The sequence below is a fragment of the Kryptolebias marmoratus genome, linkage group LG17, assembly GCF_001649575.2.
Source record: "Kryptolebias marmoratus isolate JLee-2015 linkage group LG17, ASM164957v2, whole genome shotgun sequence".
Classification (NCBI taxonomy): domain Eukaryota; kingdom Metazoa; phylum Chordata; class Actinopteri; order Cyprinodontiformes; family Rivulidae; genus Kryptolebias; species Kryptolebias marmoratus.
In genome coordinates this window covers 22,908,546-22,931,973 of record NC_051446.1, presented here as the reverse complement: position 1 = coordinate 22,931,973, position 23,428 = coordinate 22,908,546, and the positions used below count along the sequence as shown (strand labels likewise).

The window sequence follows — 23,428 nt, the reverse complement described above, 5'->3', positions numbered from 1 at the left end:
ATTTATATTCTGCATGTTGTAGTTTAGCATGAGCTTGGATTTGACCATTTCCTTCTCATACTGGATATTTTGAACAAACCGTCCTTTCTGTTTTTAGCAAATCATCCGACTGGATTTGTGTCTTTGCCAAAGTCAAGCTGTCTTTGTTGTCTTTCCAATAAAGAGATGAAATGAAAAATAATGTCTCATGTGCAGCATAATGCAAACGGACTAAATATAAAAACTGAACTGCACAAAACAATGAAGAAATAACAAATGTGGTCAATGCCAAAGCTAAAAAAATCAGGTAAAATTATTAAAATAATTAGAGAAAGTGCGTTTTCTGCCAAAATGCAGCTTAAAAGCTGAGTACTGAATGAGTTTACAGAAGAAGCTGTTGTTAAAAGCTTCCGTTGAGTTATTAGAGTTAAAAGGTCTAAAAAAGTCCTTCCATCAAAAACAATTAGTTACAGCGAATGATCCACAAAAAGAAAGAAATTCAAATCTTTGACGTGTACGTTTTCCCTGTACTCAAATCCTCATGGTTTGACATTTTAACAGCCTTTTCTCTACACGTCACCTGCTGTTACCATCTACATAAACCACAACATCGTCTGCATACGATTGAATTTTACATTAAGATCCGCAGGTGAAAGAAGCCTGATATAGAGAGTAAATAAAAATGGTCCATGGATACATCTTTGTTGAACACATGTTGATGATTTATGAGTTTGTTTGCAAACAAGCTGAGCCCCATTTTAGTGAATTTAATACAGAAAAAATAAAGTCAAACAGCTTAGATATGATTGTGGCTTTTTCCCTTTGCAGAAAACTTGTACAAAATCTCAAAACTCCAATCCAGAGTTTGTTCCACGAGTGTTTAGTCCTCAGCAGGATCAGAATATTTACTTTCTTATACAAACACTAAATGAATGTTTGGATCTAAAACACAGCAGAGTGCTGCCCCAAATCTGCAGACACCCCAAAAAGTTGTACCTATGTTTTTAAGATTCAAAAAAAGCTGCGAGGACTTCAACATCCGGTTATTATTTTAACAGATCTGGTATTAAATGTAAAAAAAAAAAACAAAAAAACACAGCACAATGTCTACATAGAGCATCTTTTATTGAAGGAGTGCTTTAAAAAGCCAACGTTGCATCAGAAAGTATCATTCCAGACAGCTCCGTCAGCTCGGTGACGAACACCTTTCAGACCTTCTGATACCTAAAACACTGCTGACTGTTTATATTTTCAGGCATATCAGCTTTCTAAACGTGTCTCTCACTGCTAGGAGAAGGAACGAGGAACACAACTCCACCGTTGTTCTCATGTTCCCTGGTTTTAAAACAAACCTCCGCATGGTTTCGCAGAAAGAAAAAAAAAAAGGGCCAGTGACATCAAGTGTATTGACTTCACCAGGAGGCATGTTGGGGAAATCTGAGGCCGTTTGGAGGTCTTCCCCTCCGTCGGAGTCCATGTTGCTTAAATAACAGCGAGTGTCGTCTCTGCCTGTGGCTTCATTAAGGGAAGGTGGGGAAACGAGCCTTGAAATAACAAACTCACAGCTCTAAAACTGAACTCAAGTGTTCCCACATCACTTTCGTCAAAACAAAACACAGAGTGACTTGAAAATTGAGGCGTTTTAAAAGAAAACTCGAAGCAGAATAATCAGAGAGCAAACAATCGAAGAGTTATTCAAAATACAAACTGCTTGTTCACTTTCTGAATAAATACATAAACTTTCTCCTCTCTTGTATTATTCTTGCTGAAAAAATAACATGTTTGAAAATATGACTTTAACTCATAGAGCAGGTTTCATTTCAAATTAAAATCCCCCTGATTTCACAAACAATAATCTCTGCTTCACTTTCAAACTGAGAAACAAAAGCTGCTTCAAAACATTCAGGGAGACGTGATGCAAATCGTTCAACAGCTCAGAAAAAAAAAGAAAAAACAAGAACATGAGGAGACGAGAAGAAGCTCAGAACAGAGAATTACTGCATATCTGAGGCGGACCAAGGAGTGGCAGGAACATTGATGGGGAAAAACAAGCTTCAGAAAAGAGTAAAAAGTCACAGTTTTATGAGAAAAAAGTCATGAACATCCATTAGCTCAGTACTGAGAATAAAACGGTCTGATATTCCAATAATAACATAAAAATATCAGAGTTTGAGGAGAAAAATTAAGGGTAAAGCTTTATTAATTCAATCTAGTCTTTGATGCATTGCAATTGATTCAAAATAGTCAAAAACTGATTATTATTTCATGTTAATAGGTGGAACTCTGACTGCTTACAGAGACGAGAGCTACACGGCTAACTGAGACGTATAAGAAGCTCCTTTTACAACAAAAGCCGGTGTTTGGAAGTATTTTGGCTTTTGTAAAGTTAAAGGGCCAAGAGCCACATTTATGTTTCCACAAAAAGGAGGAAGACGGAAAGCTCCAGGCTGCAGCTGCTAAAGGAGTGGATGTCAAAGTCGGCAAAGGGAGTGAATGACAAACTTTTCTTGGAAAGGCCAAGCGTCTGCAGTCAGTGGGTGAAGACCAGGGGTGGTGCTGCGTGTTTCACAGTTTGGAGCCTCGCAGCCGTTCCTGAACTGTAAAGAAACTAAAAGATCCCAAAAGGTGTGTGTGTGTGTGTGAGGTGAACGGACCCGACCCGAGCTCAGTCGCAGTCAGTCCCAACATGTTTGAATTTCTGGAGCCGAATCTTTGCGCAGTCGGGTCGTGGGAACGACTGCAGTCAAGTGTCGCCAACACGAAAAAGAGAGGGAAGGGGCACAAGAAGAGCAGACAGGTGCAGCAGCGAGACGAGTGGCGGCCATGTTTGTTTAAGAGTTTACTTTCCATAATCTTGTCTGAATGAAAACTGTTTCGTGCTGTAGCGTCGAGTAAAACGGTCTGAGAGATTTCATGCTCAGGATTATGGGTGCAACGGTTTTATAACTGCATCACAGCCCTCCGTGTTGGAATCGAACCATCGAACCTAAAGATTTCCACCCCGAGCAAAAAGCCCAACATAAAAACAATGCAGACATTTTAAATAAAGCCCAAAAAGTAAAAATAAATGAAATATTTTGTCAGAGTGGTGTTATATTTCTAGATTACAAACCTAATCAGACAGTATATCTGTGCTTATACGTGTTCATGACTTCTTAAGTTATATAAATATATTTATTGTTTTAAAAACAAAAAACTAAATTATGTCAGATCTGACTTTATTCTCATAACAAAACAACTTTAAACCCAGAGGTCTTGTTCCATCACGTGTGTTCCTAAGAGTCCATTGCAGCATTTCCTGCACTCCACAGAACCAAATAATAACAAAAAAGCCCACATTCAGTTATTCCAGCCAAAGAAGCGTCCGGTCATCTGGTAGAACTTCATGTTGAAGGGTCTGTAGAAGTCCCGTAGCCTCTGCACCACCTCAGGATCAATGTTCGGGTGGGTGCGCCCTTTGGTTTTCCCCAGGCAGTGGGGCTTGCTGCTGCCCTCTGCTTTCTTGAGGCACGGGAATCCCTTAGTCTGGTTGAAGTAAAAGTGTTTGTCTGTGATGATCCTCTTGAGGCCCAGGAAGTCCTGGACCCGGCCCAGCTCTCCGGCCGGGTCGCTGATCAAACGCTCGCCGCTCACGAAGAGGATCTGCTCCATGGGGAAGTACTGCAGCCAGTTGTCCAGGTGTTTGGCGTAGATGCCGATCTGGATGGCGCTCCATGAGGTGTCGATGAGACCCGTAGTCCTGTTTTTGAAGGTGAGGCTCTCAAAAGAGGGAATATCAGGCTTCTTAGACAGAGTCTGCGTGTAGTCTGAGATAGCTCGAGTGACCGGGTCCCTCACTACGACGATTAGTTTGGTGTCCCGGGACATGGCGGAGATCCTCGCTGGAGCTTCTCTGGTCACAAAGTAGCTGGGGGTTTTCTCCATGGTGATCTGGCCCTCCAGGGTCTTTGGCATCAGATCCCTGAAGGGGGGAAAAAAAGGAAGAAAGAGGAAACGAGATATTTATTTGACCGGCAGCTTTGACTGAAGCATCTGTCACAGTTAACAAACTCCTTTTACATCAACAAACATTTCAACTGGATAAACTTCAATCCAATCAATCAAGAATAACACTGGAAAGTCTTTGTTTGCATTTCTCATATATTTCGGCACACATATTTTAAAAATGTTGCTTTTTTTGTGCTTGAAAGGCAGCATAAACCCCCGACATCATAGTCCCTCATTAACAGGAAGTTCATATTTGAAGTGAAAAAGTATTTCATTCTTTCATTTTAGAGTGAAAATAATCCAGACTTTTCATGATTTCCTCCCAGATTTACCTTCAAATCAGCCTGCGTTTGTTACACCTTAAAAATGAGAACTTTTACCTGCAAATTATCTCGACAAGTTATATAATTCTCTTAACGTCACAGAAATGTCAGTACATTTAAAAAAAAAAAAAAGGAAACTTTGATTACCTGTTTGTCACTGAACGCATCATCAGTAAACACTAATATAAAAGGGTTTATAAATGTTTAAAACAGGATCATATAAGAAACAGTTATTTACTTTAGCTTCTAAAACTTTAAAGAAACAATAATAATCCCAATGATAATGATACCTAAATCAGCAAAGCCATTCTGCGCTCAGTATTTATATTGCATTTTTGTTTCATGAATTAAATAATTACTTTGAGTACAAAGTGTAGACAAGCTGATTATCTAAACAGTTTATCCCAATGAAATTAAATTCAAACGACAAATCCTTTCTCCTATTTCCAACCACATGGTTCCACTAAAGTAGCTCCTTAGATTAAAACATGAGCATTTAGCAAAATATTTGGTCTTTTTCTGCACAGTTTTCCCCTCTCTGTCACTCCTCCTTCGCTCAGTCGCAGTGAGGATAGTGACCTTAAGCAAAGCGGGTAAAAGCAGTTCATGAATGATTAACGACACCCTCCCTCTACCATTTAGAGTCTCTGCAGAATACAGCTTTAAAATTCACCAAAGTACAGAATGCAACCGTCAATAATTCATCTGCTCGGTTGGTGCTGCTTCAGAGCGAGGACGGCCACCGGCACCGGCTGAGTGCGCCAAAAGTTTGTCACCTGTGACAAAACTGCTGAGACCCCAAAGGAGGGAGGATCTCTAAAAAAGATCTCCGAAGTGCTCGGCACTTCAGCGCCGCTCAGACGATCACGGGACAGCTTCCCGCCGCCAGTTAGGACAACGGACATGGTTCGTCTTTGTCTCTCTGAAGCTGGTGGACGATCACGCTCCGTTTAACAGACATGGGAGAAAACCAGGAACGGAGATGTTTGCTGTGACTGAGCGTTACACAAACTCAAACTATGTGATCCCTGAGGCTTTCAGTTTGTAATTACCTGCACACACACACACACACCTCTTAGCCTGACACAATCAATGACAGGACAATATAGTAGGAATCAGTGCGATAAAATAATTATCTTATCTGACAATTATAGCTGAGGTAGATGAGGTCTGCACAAAGATAAATGGTTGTTTTAGGTCGAAAAGAACAAACTTGAGAAACAAAAATCAATTTCCTCAACCATTTTTATCCAATTAGCTGTCAGCTTGTCTTTGTCTGCCACGTTATTAAGCTTCTAGCCAGTTTTTGTTGTGTTTCAGCTCTTATGTTTGATCATAGCCCATTACTGGTTATTATTTTAGACACACATTCTGTGAGGTTTATAACACTTTTTGTTTAAAATGGCCCCTTGGCTGTTATCTCACCTGCCAATTTGTTACCTATCGTCCTAACTTAAAAAAAAAACACAAAAATGGCTATAATTCAGTCAATTTCTCTGTTATTTTTCTAAAATTTAGTGTGGCAGTAGCTAAAATTGTTTTCCAACATATATTCTGAGCACTAACAAACATTACATTTTAAAATTAACTATTTAAAGTCAACTATGTATTTCTGTTTGCAAAATATGTCATGAACCACTGGATGGGTTTAAAAGAAACTTTCAGGACGTAATAACAAGTGAATAACATCTTCAAGCAGCCCAATTCAAGATGGCTGCCACAGCCAGCTGACATTAGGAACCCAAAAATGGCTATATTTTATAGATATTAAGCTAAAATTGGGTGTGGTTGAAGCTGACTCTGAGTTTGACATGTTGTGAGGTTGTGCATAATGTTATGTTCAAGGTTTGACCAAAGAGGCTCAAACTGTCATTTCTCAACATAAGATGGATCTTATCTGAACCTCTGGGATGAAAGGCGACAGGCGATGTGCATTTCTTAAAGGAATGCCAGTCCTTTTTTATAAAAACAGGATTTAGGAGTTTTATCGGGTCCTACAGAAGCATTACAGCTGCTGTTATTTGCAGCTGCATCTTGTTGAAAGTCAAATTTCAATGACCAGCAATTTCTGCATTTGAAGCTTGGAGGAGGAACGAAAAATACAAATAAGGACAGGAGAGAACTTAACAGATTAAAGCCTTAATTATGCTACACCAAATATTTTTAAAATAGATATTTTCCCTCTTTGTTGGAAACCCCCCCCAAAAAACAATTCTGTTCAGACAAGAATGCAAACATTTCAACAAACGATGACATAACCATGTTGGGTCAGTAGAGGGCAACAATGTCAACTTTAAGGAAATGGATCACGAGGGCCACTGCACCAAAAAACAAACTGTTTTGCAACATGTTGGTGTTAGTTTGTAAATTAATTTACTGAGTAGTAGTGTAAACCTTTTAGTTTTCCTCTTTTGGGGGAACTTGTTGAAGCAACAACTGTAAGGTGGGATAAAATGTGAATGGTCAGGTTTAATTACTTATTATTGGACAACTTTAAAATCATTTTAGCTGACTCATTTCTTCTGCAACGAACCTGCATGTTCTATGTTCCCATGAGGTTGAATCATTAGTCAGAAAACAGACAACTATGGTCTCATGTCGTCTAGTTTAGACATTTAGGGACTCCTGCTGAATGTTATCTAGTTTAATCTGGTTTGTAAACATGGTCCAAATGTGCTGGTTTGGGTTATAAATAGTAACACCAAAGATTTCTGATAAAACATGGGTGAGTGAGAACTGGTGTCACCAACGAACAAGATTCACAGTTATCAACGAGCTTTGAGACTTCAGTATAAAAATAAAACTCTTACAAGATCTGATATATAATGAATGCACAGATTAGAGCCCAATATTAAAAGTACAATATAACTGCTGAGACAAAAGGTGCTATAAACCAACACCGATGAAGTAATGGACATGTATGTCTTCGTCTGTTCTTCTTATGATTATTCCAGACATTGTGAAGCTCAGTGTATGAAGTGATCTAAAAGCCATAGTCAAGTCCAGTTACTGTGGTTTGGTGGATCTTCTCTTTGAGGAACAGTTCATGAGGTCTGTGGTTGATACGAGCAACAGCGCCAACAAAGGTGCACCGATGTCTCGACACAAGCCTGCATGGCTGACCGTCGCTCCACCTCAGTCCTCAGTATCTGGGACGTTTGTGTAAAGAGGAACATGGACAAGTCTCCCATCATCTCTTGTTAGCTCTGCCTCATCGCACCTGCAGTCCTGAGTGAATTGTACCATGGTGCTTTAGACCAAAACCAATGCCTGGGATTACAATGGCTACCAAGTTGACCCGTCAACGACAAGAAGACAATAATTATTGATAAACTGAGGACCCCAAACACGCAGGTAGTCTGAATGTTGTCCTGCTCAGTTTGGGATCAAGCTGATTTGGGAACAACTTGAGCCCATAAAAGTACATCTTCTTGTTGTAAATGAGGACTTTATTGTTATGAAAAAGACATGAGTCGTTACTAAAGGAAGCATCCATATTTGATGGTGTGCATTAAGCCTGTTCTGTGGGAGACTCTCAGGGTCAGGGAGGTATGTTGTAATCAAGACAACATAACGGCAGCTTTGTTTGGAAATATAGAAAGTCAAACTACTTGTGTATTCAGCTTGATGTAAATTTTATAGGTTTTGGGAGAATAGTTTCAGGTGCATGTGTGGAGTGCAGTCATGAGAGAAATTTTCTGGTTAAACACGGTTATTTGTTTATTTTGTGTAAGATGCTTTTCAGCATCATCCTCTTAAGGAATTCAGTTTTTTTTTTCTTTTTCCTTGAAACAAGGGTGCATGGGTATCACAGTTTTGTAACCCTGAGGTTGTGGGTTTGAGTCCAGGTTGACTCCAGTGTAAAACATTGTGGTGACCTCTGCAGAACGGAGCAGCCGAAAGTGCATCAATGTGTAACCAAGATTGTGATACGTTTTTGCTTGAAAAACGGGGCAGTGAGCGCTGAGATTTACTGTAAATGAGCTAGACTCGAGGATTTATTTCCAGTGTGCAGCAGCAGCGTGCAGCTTTATCCAAAGAAAACCTCAGTGGCAGCGGTACGGCAGGTGATGTAACAGATGACAAGGCGCTTCAGATTTACTGCGGCTCCAGCTTCAGCTTTGATGTCCTAACGGCGCCGCAGAAACACAACTCCCAGAGCACGCTGACGCATGAAACACGGGCAGGAAACAAGACGCAACCCCAAACACAGCACATTCGCCTTAAATCAATTTCACCACTCTGGCGTACGTTCAGGTGCTGGAGTGAAGCAAGACAAATATTAAAAATGACTCTGATGTTTAGAACATAACAAAACAAACAGTTTGTGTACATGACAGCACATTACAAATTGTAATTGTACATCATTTTTCTCATATGGAACCAACTAGCAGGAAAAGGGATGCCAAGACTCTCTCTGGCGGCTCTATTATAAAACACAAATCCAGTGTTCAGCGTAACAGGCACTACATCACTCAATGAGTCCTTTGTAAGCTTGTCTATAAACTTGGAAATAAAGGGTCTGATGCATCGTTGCTTTCTCCACTCAATGAGTTTTACTTGCAGACCAGCTCAACTCTGCAGCCACGTACAGCTCTGACTCATGTCTCACCACGATACCAGAAAACAAATGAGGGCACCAGAAGGTCTCACGCTTTTATGTTGTTTTTTTTTACAGTAATCATGTTCACGCATAATACGGTGGCATGAAATGAATCGAGCAAAATGTTAAAACACAATCAGCTCCAACCGGGCCATTTTCTTGTTAGCCCTGACCTTTCAGAGAGGAGTTTGGATCTCAGCCAATGTCTGTCAATTTGAAGTGAGTTGTAAAAACACCGAGGCAAGTGGGCAAACCGCTTCTCCCCCACCAACCTTTGATTCATTTTTCTTCTTCCAGCAGGGAGCTCTGGCAGGCATAAATACGCTCCCACAGTGTGCCCCTGCCACCACCACAAGATAATAATCTTGTAATTGGCTCAATATTTCTGCTGTTTGCAGGCGAAGGATGGGCCAGCTCGCCCACTCTCGGCGGCTCGGACTCACCAGATATTTTCCAGGTCAGTGGATGCTCGCGGAGGTCACGGGATAAAGGAGGAGGAGGAAGCAGGGGGTGATTTAGAGTAATGACCAACGTGCGGTGGTGGGAAAACCCACTCCTTTCAGCTAGGAGCCGTACTGCTTTGTCAACCTTGCGTGAAAACACAGTCCTTTACCTGCCCTGTGGGCTGTAATCGCCGGCAGTGCCGCCACGCATAAAGTGACCCCAAGGAGAACATGTTAGATGGGATGCTCGTGTGTTAACGGCCACAGAAAATTTATCTGGGAACTTATGGAAACACCAGAGAAAGACAGTTTTCTGTAAACTCCGACTGAACCTCCCTTAGCATGAATTACAGCGAGTAACAAAGCATGAGTGCCTTCATTAACTGAGGCTGAACGGTGAGAGGTGGGAGCTTCTCTCCAAGTCAGCGGCAGGATAATCCTACGTTTTAAAGCTCTGACGATCTCATTTGTGAAGGAGCAACCCTCCAGACCTCTTTCTTTCCTTCCACTGGATTTATAATCCATGCACAGAGTGTCGTCTCTGCCTGCACAGCTGAACTTCAGCTTAAAATCCTCCACCTTCTTATTACATGACAACTGCACTCTGAGTTACTCAGCCTTGACAACACAACTGATATCCATCTGATACATGTTGATCAGTAGTTCATTGTTCTCAAATTCAAGGTGATAGTCACTAAAATCAACTGTTATTTTCTGTCAATTGTATAAAACACTTCCATGTTCCTGGCTCCTCTTTATAAACACGTGTTAACTTGCACCTTATTATTGCCTGCCGCTGAAAGTCAGCAGGCGATATGCATTCCTTCAAGGCCTTCAGTTCTGAAAATCTTTCATTAAGTGAACAGTCTCGCATGTTTTGCAATCATTGGTTTATGAATATAACCTCCCTATTTTGTAGTTAGATCTAATTCTAATCAAGTGAACTTTGGTTTGACGCAAACATTTATTTCTACACTCAAATATTTTCCTCTCCAGCCATAACCCCTGAAGCTTAACTTCAGCTACAGAATCCTAAAACAGAAAACCTATCAATCAAAGACTTGAAAAATATGCTTTGAGAAACTATTCATCAGGGTCCAATAAAACTAAAACGTGCTTCGTGGGAACCGTAGGATGTTAGGAAGCAATTCTGAGTCTCTAGATAAGAGTTAAATACTCCTGGAAAATAAAACGGGAGGACATGGCGAGCTGTTTCCCTTTAGGAAATGACAGGGTTTTGATAAACAGCGAGTAAACCCGGAGAGAAAGCTCCTCTTGGCACAGAGGACATGTAAGATAACAACGTTGCTGTGCATAAAAAAGACAGCTTTTAATAATAGGAAATTCACTGTCAGACTGATGAGCAGTTAAATCAGACAGACAGGATTTGAGGGGGGGGGGTCAAGTTGAGGCTCTGATTGGGGGTCGAGCAGGAAATTAATCAGAAAATGAAAACACTGTTTATTATGAAATTGAGGTGTCCAACTTGAAACAGCTTGTTAGTTTTATGATTTTTTTCATTCTTATTAAAAGATAAATGAAGATGAAAAACCCGAAGACTGAAATGATCCGTCTTCTCTTGAGGTGAGATGAAGGAAAAACAACAGAGGAGCATGTAAAGATGTGCTTTCTCTTTGTCAAGTCTGAAAAATCCATGCTGGTTCGTTGCTACTGCAGCTCATTTTAGTGTCTGGCTGCTTGAAAAATGTCTGTTTTGTTTTCATATAAATTTTGAGAACTCATAAATCCTGAATGGGGAGGAAAAGAAAAAGTTTGACCTTTGCGATTTGTCACTGGTTGCTATAAATAGATTGGAAAAATAATGTTTTCTCCTACGCTGTAGTAAAAAAAACTGTCTTTTCATAAAACCCTTCAAAATAAATCTCCATGCTGGACATTTGCCACTGAGCTTTAAGGCTTTCCTCCTCTTTCTTTCCATACAAGAACCACTATGAGATTTAGTAAAACATTTATAGAGTTAGCTTTGCAGGGTGTTCTTATAAATTTGTCAGCAGTTTTTTTTACAGAATCGTTCTCCTTCTCCTTGCTACAGAGCGTCCCTCGGTTTATTGCGTAAGGAGCGAAAAATAAGCTCCATCTTCGTGGCGACTTGTTTGTGAATTATTCACCGTCCCGTGGAAGAGTGGTTGAGGAGGTCTGAAGCCTCTCAGACTTGACGTCCGGATCCGGACTCTGGATCCTCCCAGAGCCGAGGAAGGCAGAGCGAGGAATGTGGAGGGTGAGATTAGTGAAAGCAACGTGGGACACAGAGCGGCAGATGAGCTGAAGGTGAGAATTCAAATGTCTGAATTAGTCACACCAAGAGTTGTCTGCAGCAAACTTCGATGCACAAAGCTTGAAAAATGTCCCTAAGCCCATGTGAATAGAATAAATGTGAAGAAGTCTTATTTACCTGTGAAGAAGGATAAATTATTATAAAGATGCCAATAAAAACATTGACCTGATGGTCAGGAAAGCTCATCTCTTTGCAGCTAAAGCAGACAAATCCAAACAGACATTATGACAACATGCACATGTGTGACCACGCTGTAAAAACGAACAACCGTGATCAACTTCAAATCACTTCCTGTGCAAAGATAAACACAACAGAACACAGTGCTAATGGAACCGATGATACAAGTGTAATCAGGATACAAAAAAGGAACAAATCTGCACTTTACTGATGCTAATATAAAAAGTATTTTTCCTTATTTCCATCAATGTGTCAGGATCGCAGGACACGGAAAAGAACCCTGAGTGCAGACTCATAGTAAAAATAAACTAATTTATTAACTAAGGAAAAATAACAAAACAAAAGCTGACGGGGCAGCAAACAAAAACAGAACAAAAACCAATAAGCACGGCGGGACAAGACATCAGGGAACCAAGGCACGGAGACAGCTACAACCAACAAATGACAAACAATGAACCAGCGGATAGTGAGAGAAGTGACCGGGTTTTTGAATACTGAGGGTGACGAGGTAAGTGGAAACAGGTGAGTGAGGATAATTACGGACAGGTGGAGATGGGCGTGGCAAGGAGGGCAAAAGAGTGACGGGGGAGGAGTGAATACTGAGCAAGAACATAAACAGGAAAAAACCAAACTGAAAACAACCACAAGAATAAATAAAGAAACAAAACCGAAAACACAAAAATCCAAATCCTCACACAATGATAATAAAAAAGTCAGAAATTTTAAACCAGCATGTTCTCTGTTATGAAAATCTGACTGCAAAGTGTTGGAACAAATTTAAGAAGAAACAAGAAACTCAGAGAGATTTTCTGCTGCGTTCGCACCTCTCATCCACGCAAAAATGGCCGAAACACCCCCATTAACCCGAGGTCCACTACTGATTATGTGCCTAAACTCTAACTTCAAATTTAAAGCAATGCTCAAGTTGTCCAGTAAACTAAATGATTTTTACTAAATTCCAAACACTGAGCAGGAGCTGGGCTCTTGAGCGACTTGCCTTTGACTGCCTTCACGGTTTCAGTCACTGGACTGATTCAGGGACGCCATCATGATATGAAAAAAGAGAAATTCCTTTGAGGCCATCCTGATATCAGCTGACAAGAGGCCAAACTGACCAATCTAACAAGCTCCAGCTTGACTAATTGAATGTTGAATTGAATTTTCTGAGATGTCACCTTCATGAGTTGAGTTTTAGCCAGAAATATTTGTAAATGTTTGCTCATTTTAGTCAGTGGATATGAACTTAGACCCCATCTACTTGATACAAGGAGCAAAATAAAACAAAACAACAACTGATGAAAAAAAAGACAAATACCATTTTTTACTTTGATCAGAGTTTTTGTTTTGCTTTTGGTCCATAAATCTGCGTAGATGCAGAAGGTTGGCTAGTCTTATTTCCATCTGCTGTAGTTTCATTAATTAATTTTTATACCAAATATTGTTGCGAACCTAAACTCTGAATCAGACAAGAGGTTTGACTGATTAAAGTTTTCCTCTTTCGAGCCTTACTTTTAGGGAACAGCTTGAAACAAAAGCTGGTAAAGTTACTCAATCAATGCTCCCATGTGTAAAAAAAATATTTAGATGAGGAGAAAACAGTTTGAGCCAATAAATTTAAAATCTCTTTATTTTGTTATGGTGGATTTACACGTGGAAAGGTTCAGTTACTCTGCCTTTAGGTCATCTGAGATGAATGTAAGGTGAGGGGGTTGAATGAGGCAGAGGTAAGATATCCGAACTGAGAAGTGGAACGAATTCTGAATCTGAAAACCCCACAGAGATGTGGGTTCTTTTTGCATTTAGTGTATTAAACCAAATTACTGTAAAACCACAGCATACGAACCAGAAAGGAAGTCTTTATTACATGGGTGGTACGTTGCTTTGAGTGGATTAACAGACAGCACCCACATGACTTTGTCATATTTCTGTGACCCACTTGTTCGCAGCTACAAGCAGCTTTAGGTGGAAGTGACACTTCAGTAGGATTGGATTTTGGCAAAAGCTCGCTGCTATTTTTCATTCTGCCGAGTCAGTTTTTAGGGACTCAGCAGCTCGGCGGAGATAAGGCACCTAAACTTGGTTTTAATACCACAGCTCATTTTCAGAGTATTGTGCCTTTGAATGTCCTCTCGTGCTCTAAAAGTGGTTTCATTAGCAAATATTAAGTGGTCGCTCTTACAGCCCGTCTTATCTTTTATTTTTCTGGTTTCTAGTGCTGAAATAATCTGAGGAAAGAAATTAAAATAAAAAACCTCAGAGAACTCAAACAGGACTCATTTCAGCGCGTATTAAACTTCTACATTTAAGCCTGATTTGAATAGAAACATTTGAAAGCCCTTTTGTCAAATTCATGAGAGCAAAATTAAATGTGAAACTGCTCAGAGCCAAATGGAAGTGTTAGAGGGGCCTACTCACTGATAATTACCCATGACAAAAGGGGCTTTTGTCTTTGGGTCCATTGCCATGGTGATTTTCAGGCTGCTGAAACATTCAATATAAACATTTCAGGCTGCTGAATATGCCACATAGGCTGTCACAGAGAAGATATCCGTTATGAGCCACATTTCTGCTGGCACAGATCCCGACTGTGTGCCTCACCGCTGCTGCTTGTGTCAAAAGATGAAGCAACTCAAATAAGCAGGAAAAAGAAAGACACAAAGAGCCTGGGATTTAAAAAACAAAACAAAAGCTAAACTCTGATAACTTAAGCTAAGTTTCAGATCCTTCTTAAAACACAGCTGCTGATAAGATGAGCTGGCAAAAGGACAATCCAGTTAGCTTTCTGCCTTTACCGGGCCTCAGTGTGGGGATATTTTAGCTACAAATTGCAAAATATTTTCTGTTTAAACTGAGTTTTAATTAGGAAACAGCTCCATGAAGACTGTGGTTTCGTCTCAGATTTATACAAACAAATACTGTGGTTTCATTAACTTTATCAAGGAGGAAATATGAACATACTAAACAACATTATTCACATAAAAACGTACTGAAACATAACTTCATTAAACCTTTAAAGACTGCTTTGTGAATTTAATTAATGTCTGTTATTGCAGCTACAGTAATTGACCCTTTCCAAGTCATTAACCAACCAAGTGTTGTAAATTACTGCCCATTAGCAAACCTTTGGTTTCAGTTAGTGTATAAATCTATTTCTCTTGTAAATTATTTTATGAAACATTAATATTTTTGACTAACATCCAGCATTAAACCTAAAGAAATGCTGTCTTTTTTATCTAAAACATACAAACTAAGTCATCTAATTTGCAGTCTTGTAGGATAAATGTTTATTTATCATATAGTTCCCAGTTTTAACTAACTCCAAATACAGTTTTATTAATAATATTTTTATTATTTTGAATGCATGCACTGCATCTCAAAAGCTGATGAGTTCCTAAGCTCTTGGATGATAAGCATCTGGATCAATTTTATGTTGAATATAAAAGACACGGCTTGCTAAACAAGCATCGATATCTGAGAACTTTATGTTCTTCTCTCTCCTAAAAACGTGGTTACTTCTGGCTCTGAAAACGTGAGCATAAAAACAAGTCCTGCCACTTTAACAAGTCATCGGATCATCACAATATCTCCGATAAATCTGATTGTGTTCAATAATAAACGTTAGTCTGTGAGGAAACAGGTGAAACGAACAGAAATGCCATCTTGAATTGGGTTGGCTCCAAAAGTTAATCGGTTTCTGAGAGTTTCATTAAAATCCTTGAGATATTTTACAGACTAACAGGGTTGACTCCAGATCCTCTTGTGCAGTCTGTTAGCACTCAGGATATCAGTCTCAGGTACTACCACACCACAGCTTACATCAGTATCTGTATATCTGACTGACTAGTAGCCAGTTTTGTGTCTTTTAAGGTCAGTTGGGTGGCAGCTGTCCCAAAAGCCAGCTATGATATTAAATTTGTTACAGCCTTAGTGATGTCTAAACACAAAACGTTGTAGTACACAGACTAATGTGTGATGTTGCAGTAGCTAAATCTATTTTATAAAGATTTTCTGGGTGAAGAAAGGCTGGAACGAGGACGAGCTGGGTGTAGAGACTGTGTCTGTGTACATTTATACGTCAGACAATTTGTCTTCTCATTCTTTCTACACAATGCATATTTTAACAAGAAGAAACGCTCGATGTCACTGAATCCTGCGACGCCACATCTTCAAAGAGTCCACTTTTATCTTCAGCTATATTTTCATCTCATATACAGAACAAAGATGAGCGTATCAATGCGCTGATTAAAAATACAGTGTCAGATATGGACTTAGATTCACTGTCCTGTTCCACACACAAATAAAGAAAACAACAAACTTGACAGTTTGAAAGTCTGAGTACTTCTGAGAGCAGTTAACCGCCTGGGATTTTCTAAAATAGAACTACTTCTGAGAAGGAGTCATTGTTCTGCTCAAACGCTGGCATATAGGAGCCAAAATTAGTCAGGTAGCATCTTAGCCAACAGAAGTGAAGTCGACAGGCTGGCAGATTGTTTCACCGTGAACTCAGAACGTGGTGGGCTACCTCACAGCAGAGAGCCGGTGTTAGTTTCAGCAGCCATCGAGCTGAATTTCATTACACTTATTATTCCCTTACAATACTGGGGTTTATGACCTATGGGCAGAAAAATAACTTCTACATGAAATTTGATAGTTGCAGCATAATGAAAACCAAACATTTGACAGTTAACTTTAAACAGTTTTCGGAGCACGTGGAGTCAAGAGTCTAAGCTTACCTAAAAAATTAGGACGACGGCAAAAACAGCTATGCGCATACATCCCAAACCTAGAGATTAGGTTTCTGTTTAGACTGAGCTGAAGGCAGGAAAAAAATAAAATAAAATAAAGGAGAGTGTGAGATATTGGTCAGAGTCAAAATGTCAGACGTGGAACAATTTCAGGGAGCGTAAAAATGATTACACTGTCTCTTCCCAGCTTCCTCTCTCTCCCTTTCACCCCAACTTCAGTTTCTGTCTCTTCCCTGTTCCTTCCTGCCTGCCTCCTTTAACTCCCAGGCTCAGAATACAAAACGCCTGGCACATCGAATCCTTTCCCCACCTTAGTGCCAAGCTGCAGCCAAAGCTCGAACCCGCTGCACCATCCTGCTACCACAGAAGAAGCAGACGGGGCTCCTCACTTCTTCTCAATACGAATGTTCCTGCAATCTGCAGCTCTTTGGTCCCTCTGACCCAAAAGGATCATTACTGAGACTTATAACCACTGTAGAAAAGATTTTTTGCAAATATGTGAATGAGGTGTCTGTGTCAGATCATGCTAGTAGTTTGTTAGCCCGTTAGCCAACTCATTAATCCCACTTCCATCCAGATAGTGTGACTTTTCTTTAAAATCAACCAAAAACTATTTTTTAAATACTTTTAAGGCAGGCTGCTGAGAAGAAAAACAGAAATACAGTTTTCCAAACATGTCACAGACTACATGTCATTAAAATAAGAGGTTCTGCAGAAATGTGGCAACAACAATAAGATGATAATAAAAACTAGAAAAGTTCCTGGAGAAACTTTGGAGGGGTCTGCCGCTTGGTGCAGGATTTTGTTTCATCTTAAATCATAATGACACCATCTGTGGACGTACATATAATGAACTTTATCAAATGGTGCAGTTTGAAAGAGTTTGTTGGTAGTTACTCTGGTAATTTTCCAGATATATCGATATGCGATTTTGAAATGCGGGTTCCACACTTAATGTAAGCAAAGCAGTCGGCTGAATCCGTCAAAAACCATGTGGAAGCTCGAGTCACATGACTGACCTACGTTAGATTGGCTGTAGACCATGTAGGTAAACAAATATGGTGGAGTTGGAGACTTTGAAGTGAAAAAAAAATCTGCTGCTAAGCGTGAAAGAAAAGAGAAAGAACGAATAAGTCAAAAATAAATATCAGGAACTTTGCTGACAAATTTTTCTAATTTAAGGAAGCATTAACTATCAAAATGAGAAAAATCTTGTGGGGATTTTGTTTAGTATTATGTGATTATTATTATTTTTTGTCTGGTCTTTCTGACTTTACATTGAGTACCTTTAATGAGTTGTGGTATCTTCATTTCAAGCTTGTAGCACAGGGATCACCACACCCACTGTCCAGAAAAGGCCCCCCAGTGGGCTAGAAGTGGCCCGCAGGCCATCAGTTTATGATCACAGCTCAAGCATGTTTTGAGGCTCTGAACACAGTTTATTTAGTGAGCGAAGGGGCAGAAATGTTGCAGACCCCTGTCCTAGATTCTAAAAACACAAACAGACTCAGATCAAGATTAAATCCACCTGGTCACTTTTAATATTTAATAAATATTTTGTGTTTCTTCTTAAACATTCAGGAGAATAAATAATCACCTTCATAATAAAACGTTACCCAAATGATTTATGCCCACTGGGGTTGAGAATAATTTCAGTTCAGGAAGGCATGCAGAGAGGAGCCGGGGTTAAAGACATGGTCGAATGCGCTATTTCCATTTTGCGTCCCTTGCATTATCCATTAAATAAATAGCCTGGGGAAAATGGAACTTCACGCAGCTCGTTTCTGTTGAGGCAGCACTGCTGTGCATAACAAACAGGTGATGTAGAGGTGTTGGGACGGCTGTGCTATCAGCAACAGTTGCCCGAGCTTCTCGTGACTCCGTGCACTGCTGGTGAGGTGGATGGAGAACAGGTAGTCACTGAAAGAAAAGCCGAAAAATCGCCCGCTGTGGGATCTCGCAGGAGCTAAAATGACACAGAATGGCTAAAGTGCAACTAGCAGCGGCCCGGGGCTGGGCTGTGACCCAGAATTCAACAAACCTCCAGTGAGAATCCTCATCACAGCTGAGCTAAATGTGCTGCGCAACAGGAAAACACCTCTTTCGCCCCAGACGGCAGAGAGGTAACCCTATCTATGAAGCTGAGCCGAGGGAGGAGGTTAATATAATATAATACAATCTAGGTTAATATATATATATATGGAGAACTGAGGAGCATATGACAACGTGCTAATGTTTTAGTCTGTCAGCTCTCTGTGAGAAAAGATGGATGGTTTTAGAAATAGAATGGAATTACAGGGCAGAACCTCATCGTCAGAGTTAGGACAATGGATATACTGTAGGGGGATTTTTCCTTTTTTTTCCTCCTCCTGTAAAGAGTGAGCAGCAGAAAATGGAGAGGGATTTTAAATATGGGAGGAAAGAGCCCAGCTCAAAGTGCTTTTTAACATTATTTAAAGTATTTAAATCATTTGTTCTCACTGTTATAAACCAACTCTACCAACAAAATACCCATCGTTTACAAGTCAGCACTGTTTCCATGATGTCTAACAGGAGTTTATAGTTGTGACACTGATCCTACCCACTTACAGCACAGCCTCCCAGTTAAACCAATAAGAACTGCTGGTACAGCAGCAAGGTTGTGATCCCTCACTAGCTTACCAACTCTAATCTGCCCAGGCAGGACTTTATCTTCAGCCAGATATATAAAACAACTTGCAACTGAAACCACCCAAACCTGGGGAACAGATAATAAACATTATCCTCTTTCTTCTGATGCAAAGAAGAAGCTGTCCTTAATTATGCCGGCTGTAAAAAAAAAAAAAATTAAAAAGTTTCCTTTAGACCCAGAGCTCGGTGCTCCTCCTTGGTTTGCAGTTTGAACATGGCGGCACAAAATGGCTGATTACCTTTGGGAGTTAACGCAATTCAAGATGGCTGCCACAGCCAACTGACCTTAGAAAGCACAAAAATGGCTATAACTCAGTCAGTTTTACAGATATTGAGCTCAGATTTAACGTGTTAGTAACTAACATCTCACAATATCACAAGAAATTGTAAATAACATTATTTTAAGGTTTAACCAAAATGGCTTCCCTCTTAATACGTTATAGAGGAAATTTTAGGAAGCTCACTGATTTAATTCAGAATGTTAATTTTATAGTATATATATCCACCTAAACCGACCGTCTAACAAAATATCTGACTTTAACTTTATTAGGTTTTTCTCAGATATCCACACATTTCTTTAACAGCGTGATTTCAACCATAACGCTCGATACTAATCATAAAAGAAAAGTGAGAAGCAAAAACACTCAGCCTATAAATATTTTACCTGCGGTGTCGAATGATTAGGCAGCTGAGCAAAAGGCTCTTGCACATGATTAACAGACTGATGGTTATCTCCAGCAGGAATGCTGCTTTTCATTTTTTACGAGCGGATTTGTGATGCATTTCTGCAGCAGTAAAGAGGTAGAGCCCATACAGCTGCTTTCCTGTTATTCCTCAATAACAAATGTTCCAATTCTCACCGAGGCCCCACCTGATTACAAAGCCGGCATCATAAGTCGAGCTCATGCGAGCAGGTGATTGCTTGTAGGCAGGACCGTCGAACATTACCATGGAGATGGTAAATGAGGTGTACAAGAGGGAGGGGACACGGGCCTGATGATTCATGTTATCAATCAGAAGGTTATTTTTCAATATTTCACACTGATGTAATCGTCCTAAAAACACATTAACATTGAGAGAGTACTCCGCAGAGAGATAATGGCTGGATGTTTGCAGAGTTACGGAGTCAAACTCTCCCATCCTTGAATGACGAATGTGCCTAAAATACAGATAAGGGCTGCGGCGCGAAGAAATATGGTCAGTCCGAATCACAATTAGAAAATAAATAAATACGGCATAAAGACGTTAATGAGCAGAGGCTGGGCGCACATGATCATTCAAACACACGGACATTCCAGATGAGCACCGCAGCAGCAAACCAAAGCAGAATGCATATTAATGCTATTCATATTTGTGACAATGGAATGGAGGTTATTATGAGCCACTTTCAATCACATTTGCATTTACATTACAAGCCTGGAGTGTAAATGCAAACCTATAAAATAATCTGTGTCATAAGTAATATTTGCTGCAAACAGCAAATGAGAGCAAATACAGTAAATACTGGCCTATATGTGCTTGTAATAAAGATCATATGTGCATATTTTGTCCCGCTGTGCCATGAAAATGTGTCTATAAACTAAAGGCCTGGAATTCCTTGAAAGAATGACAATATTTCATGTCAGTTTTAGACTAATTCAAGATGGCAGCTCTGTGCTCTCCTAAATGCTTTGTTTTTCTAGTTATTTTGTGTTTTCACGTTCAGATTCTGAGAATGCAGGCACTAATCCAACCACACAGAACTTCTCATCAATAATCGCGAAGTACACCATTTTTTGGGGGGAGATAGTGATTCCCCTTAAGGTTTTCAACGCAAACAGGCGAGCTACGATGCAAACTGCAACCAGGAGATGATTTTAATGGAAGCAGAAGTGGGATAAGCGAGCCGGCGTCGGAGCCAGGCTATAAGCTAACCCACTCAAACCTCCACTTTCCTCCAACTTCCTCGCTCAGTCCAGAAGAAAATGGGTTGTTTTCGGACTGAGTTACAGTCATTTGTGTGTTGGCTAATGTTGATCAGAGATGTACGTCCAGTGAATACTTTCTGAAAGGTTCATTAAAAACAGATATTTTGCAAACACAGACAGCAGCTAAAACATTTTCACAGATCTGTTGCCGTCCTGCAGCAGGCAGTGATTAACCCAGATACATAAAAAAGAAAACTCTCCTAATATTTTGTTTTTGTTCAAAATTGCAGAGAAGAGTTTAACAAGAAGAGCTCGATTTGCTCACTGGCTCTTTTCTGCCAAAAGTTGAAAGCTTGTTGCGGATGAAGGGGGGAAATCCCTCCTGCTGGATTTACGCCCTGCCAGAGCCAACCCTGTTTTAAAGCCAGTTGGATAAAACAAAGAGCGAAACAGAAACATAGGAGCAAAGAAAAAAAAAAAAACAGGGCGGTGAAAAAGAATATTCACTGCTGCTGGGCTGAACGGAAAATAATATGATGTAATAAATTGTATGTCAGGAACAGACCTGCCCGTGACAGTCTGTTCATGTAGGTTTAAGGCTTTTCGTTAGTGTTTATTTCTAATGTTCGGAGGTTTAAATGAAGCACAGAATCATCAGCGAGAGCTGCTAAAGTGGTGTAAACGTGCCAACAAAATGAGCCTAATTACACTGTTGTCTCTGAAGGCCGATAAATCAATGCTTGTAGTTTCTAAACAACAAAAGCAATATAATTGTATCTCAGTGGCCATAATGAGAATCTTGTTTTAAATAAACCCAATGTAGGCTCACTTCTAACTAAAGCTACACAATGTAGCTTATTAAAGATGACAGATAAAACGACAATTTGACAAAATATACCAGTAAAACGGCGCTTCATCTGGGATTTACAAAGTAAAAGCCTTTTTTAGCTACTGTTTATTGTACGTACTGATGGCTGAGTTCATGTGACTCCAAACGTGCAGAGCAACTTGTAAACTAGTAGGGCTCTTGAACTCTCATTTGTGTTAATCAACCTCCCCTAAATTGTTTGTGTAATGAAATTACGGCCGCCAGAGAGGCCCGGGGGACATCAGTTAGGCAGATAGGCAAATGAAAATAAATCACTTTTTCATCAGACGCACGGCCGCCTGCTTGTGTGTCCGGTAAACACAGGAAAAAACAGAGAAAGATTTTGTTAGGCGATTTGAAGGCCCATAAATGCCAGGGACAAGCACTCGCTGTTGTTTTTATTTATAGAGCTGTGGGAAACAGGCATTTACTTCCTGTTCTGAGCTAAATACGTAGAGAATAAGATTGTTTTCACTATTTATCATGATGAAATGTTATAACTTATCTTTCAGATCTGTTTTTAAGTTTTGTTGTAATCATTCATGAAAATAAGTTTACAGTTTCAGTAAAAATCTCAAAAGCTTAAGTATGAGTCCCTAAATGGAGGACGGTGGTCTGGATCCAGATCAGGTGTTAAATTTCACTAGAATAAAATTATTTAAAAAAAATACACATATTTTTCCGCATTAACAGTCATTCGTTGCAGGTGGCGCAGCTTGTCTACCATTCATGGCCATTTGCTTTAAGCAGCCCGGCTTTTCTACATTTCACAGTAAATTATTTCAGGTGCTGCAGCTTTTCTAGCTTTTGCGGTGATTCCCACGTCTGGTCTGAGGTTTCTATCTGCAGAGAGAAGCTGTACAGGGCCTGAAAAAAACAAAAAAATATGGCAACTAAAGACACTAAAAGTCACTTAAAAAGGATGTAAATGTATGTATATATTCTGGACCTTTACAAGAGAAAAGATTTATTTTGGCAGACCTCACTGAATCTTACTTGAAGACCACAGAGCCAAAGTTCTGGTCTTCTTTTATTTACCAAAGATTAAAGACAGTAAATTGTCAGTTTCTGTCTCCTCCGCCCTGAGTGGCTTCTCGGCTGTTTGGAGCTCAGTGCCAGCTGGGACGGGACCCTCATGAAAATAGCACAGCTAAAGCAAACCGATGATTGATGGAAATCTTATTTTAGTGCTCAGATAATGCTGTCACAAAGTCGAGCGCTTACATTTGTCATGCTTCACACAAACCAGGCGCGGCTATCTGTTTATATCCAAATTAAAAAAGTTTAGAAAGCCACACAGTGCCTCATCCAGAACTTCCTTCAGAAATATATCCACTAGTCTCAAAATTTCATAACTTTTAGCATTTTTGTGACCTCCTTATTGGGCTTTATTGTTCATACTGTGCATTTTAAAGCAGTTTTATTTAGAG

At 39.9% G+C, this 23,428-nt stretch overlaps 1 protein-coding gene across 1 annotated transcript in view; it reads right to left on the bottom strand.

Annotated features, from left to right (window-relative positions):
* Positions 1–304: 304 nt before the first annotated feature.
* The window catches only part of si:ch211-216b21.2 (heparan sulfate glucosamine 3-O-sulfotransferase 3A1), a 36,901-nt gene continuing 13,777 nt past the window's right edge, over positions 305–23,428 (bottom strand). The window contains exon 2 of the mRNA XM_017434304.3: positions 305–3,940. Within this exon, the coding sequence (XP_017289793.1) occupies positions 3,319–3,940 (622 nt within the window). The 3' untranslated portion in view covers positions 305–3,318. The remainder of the gene's footprint in view (positions 3,941–23,428) is intronic.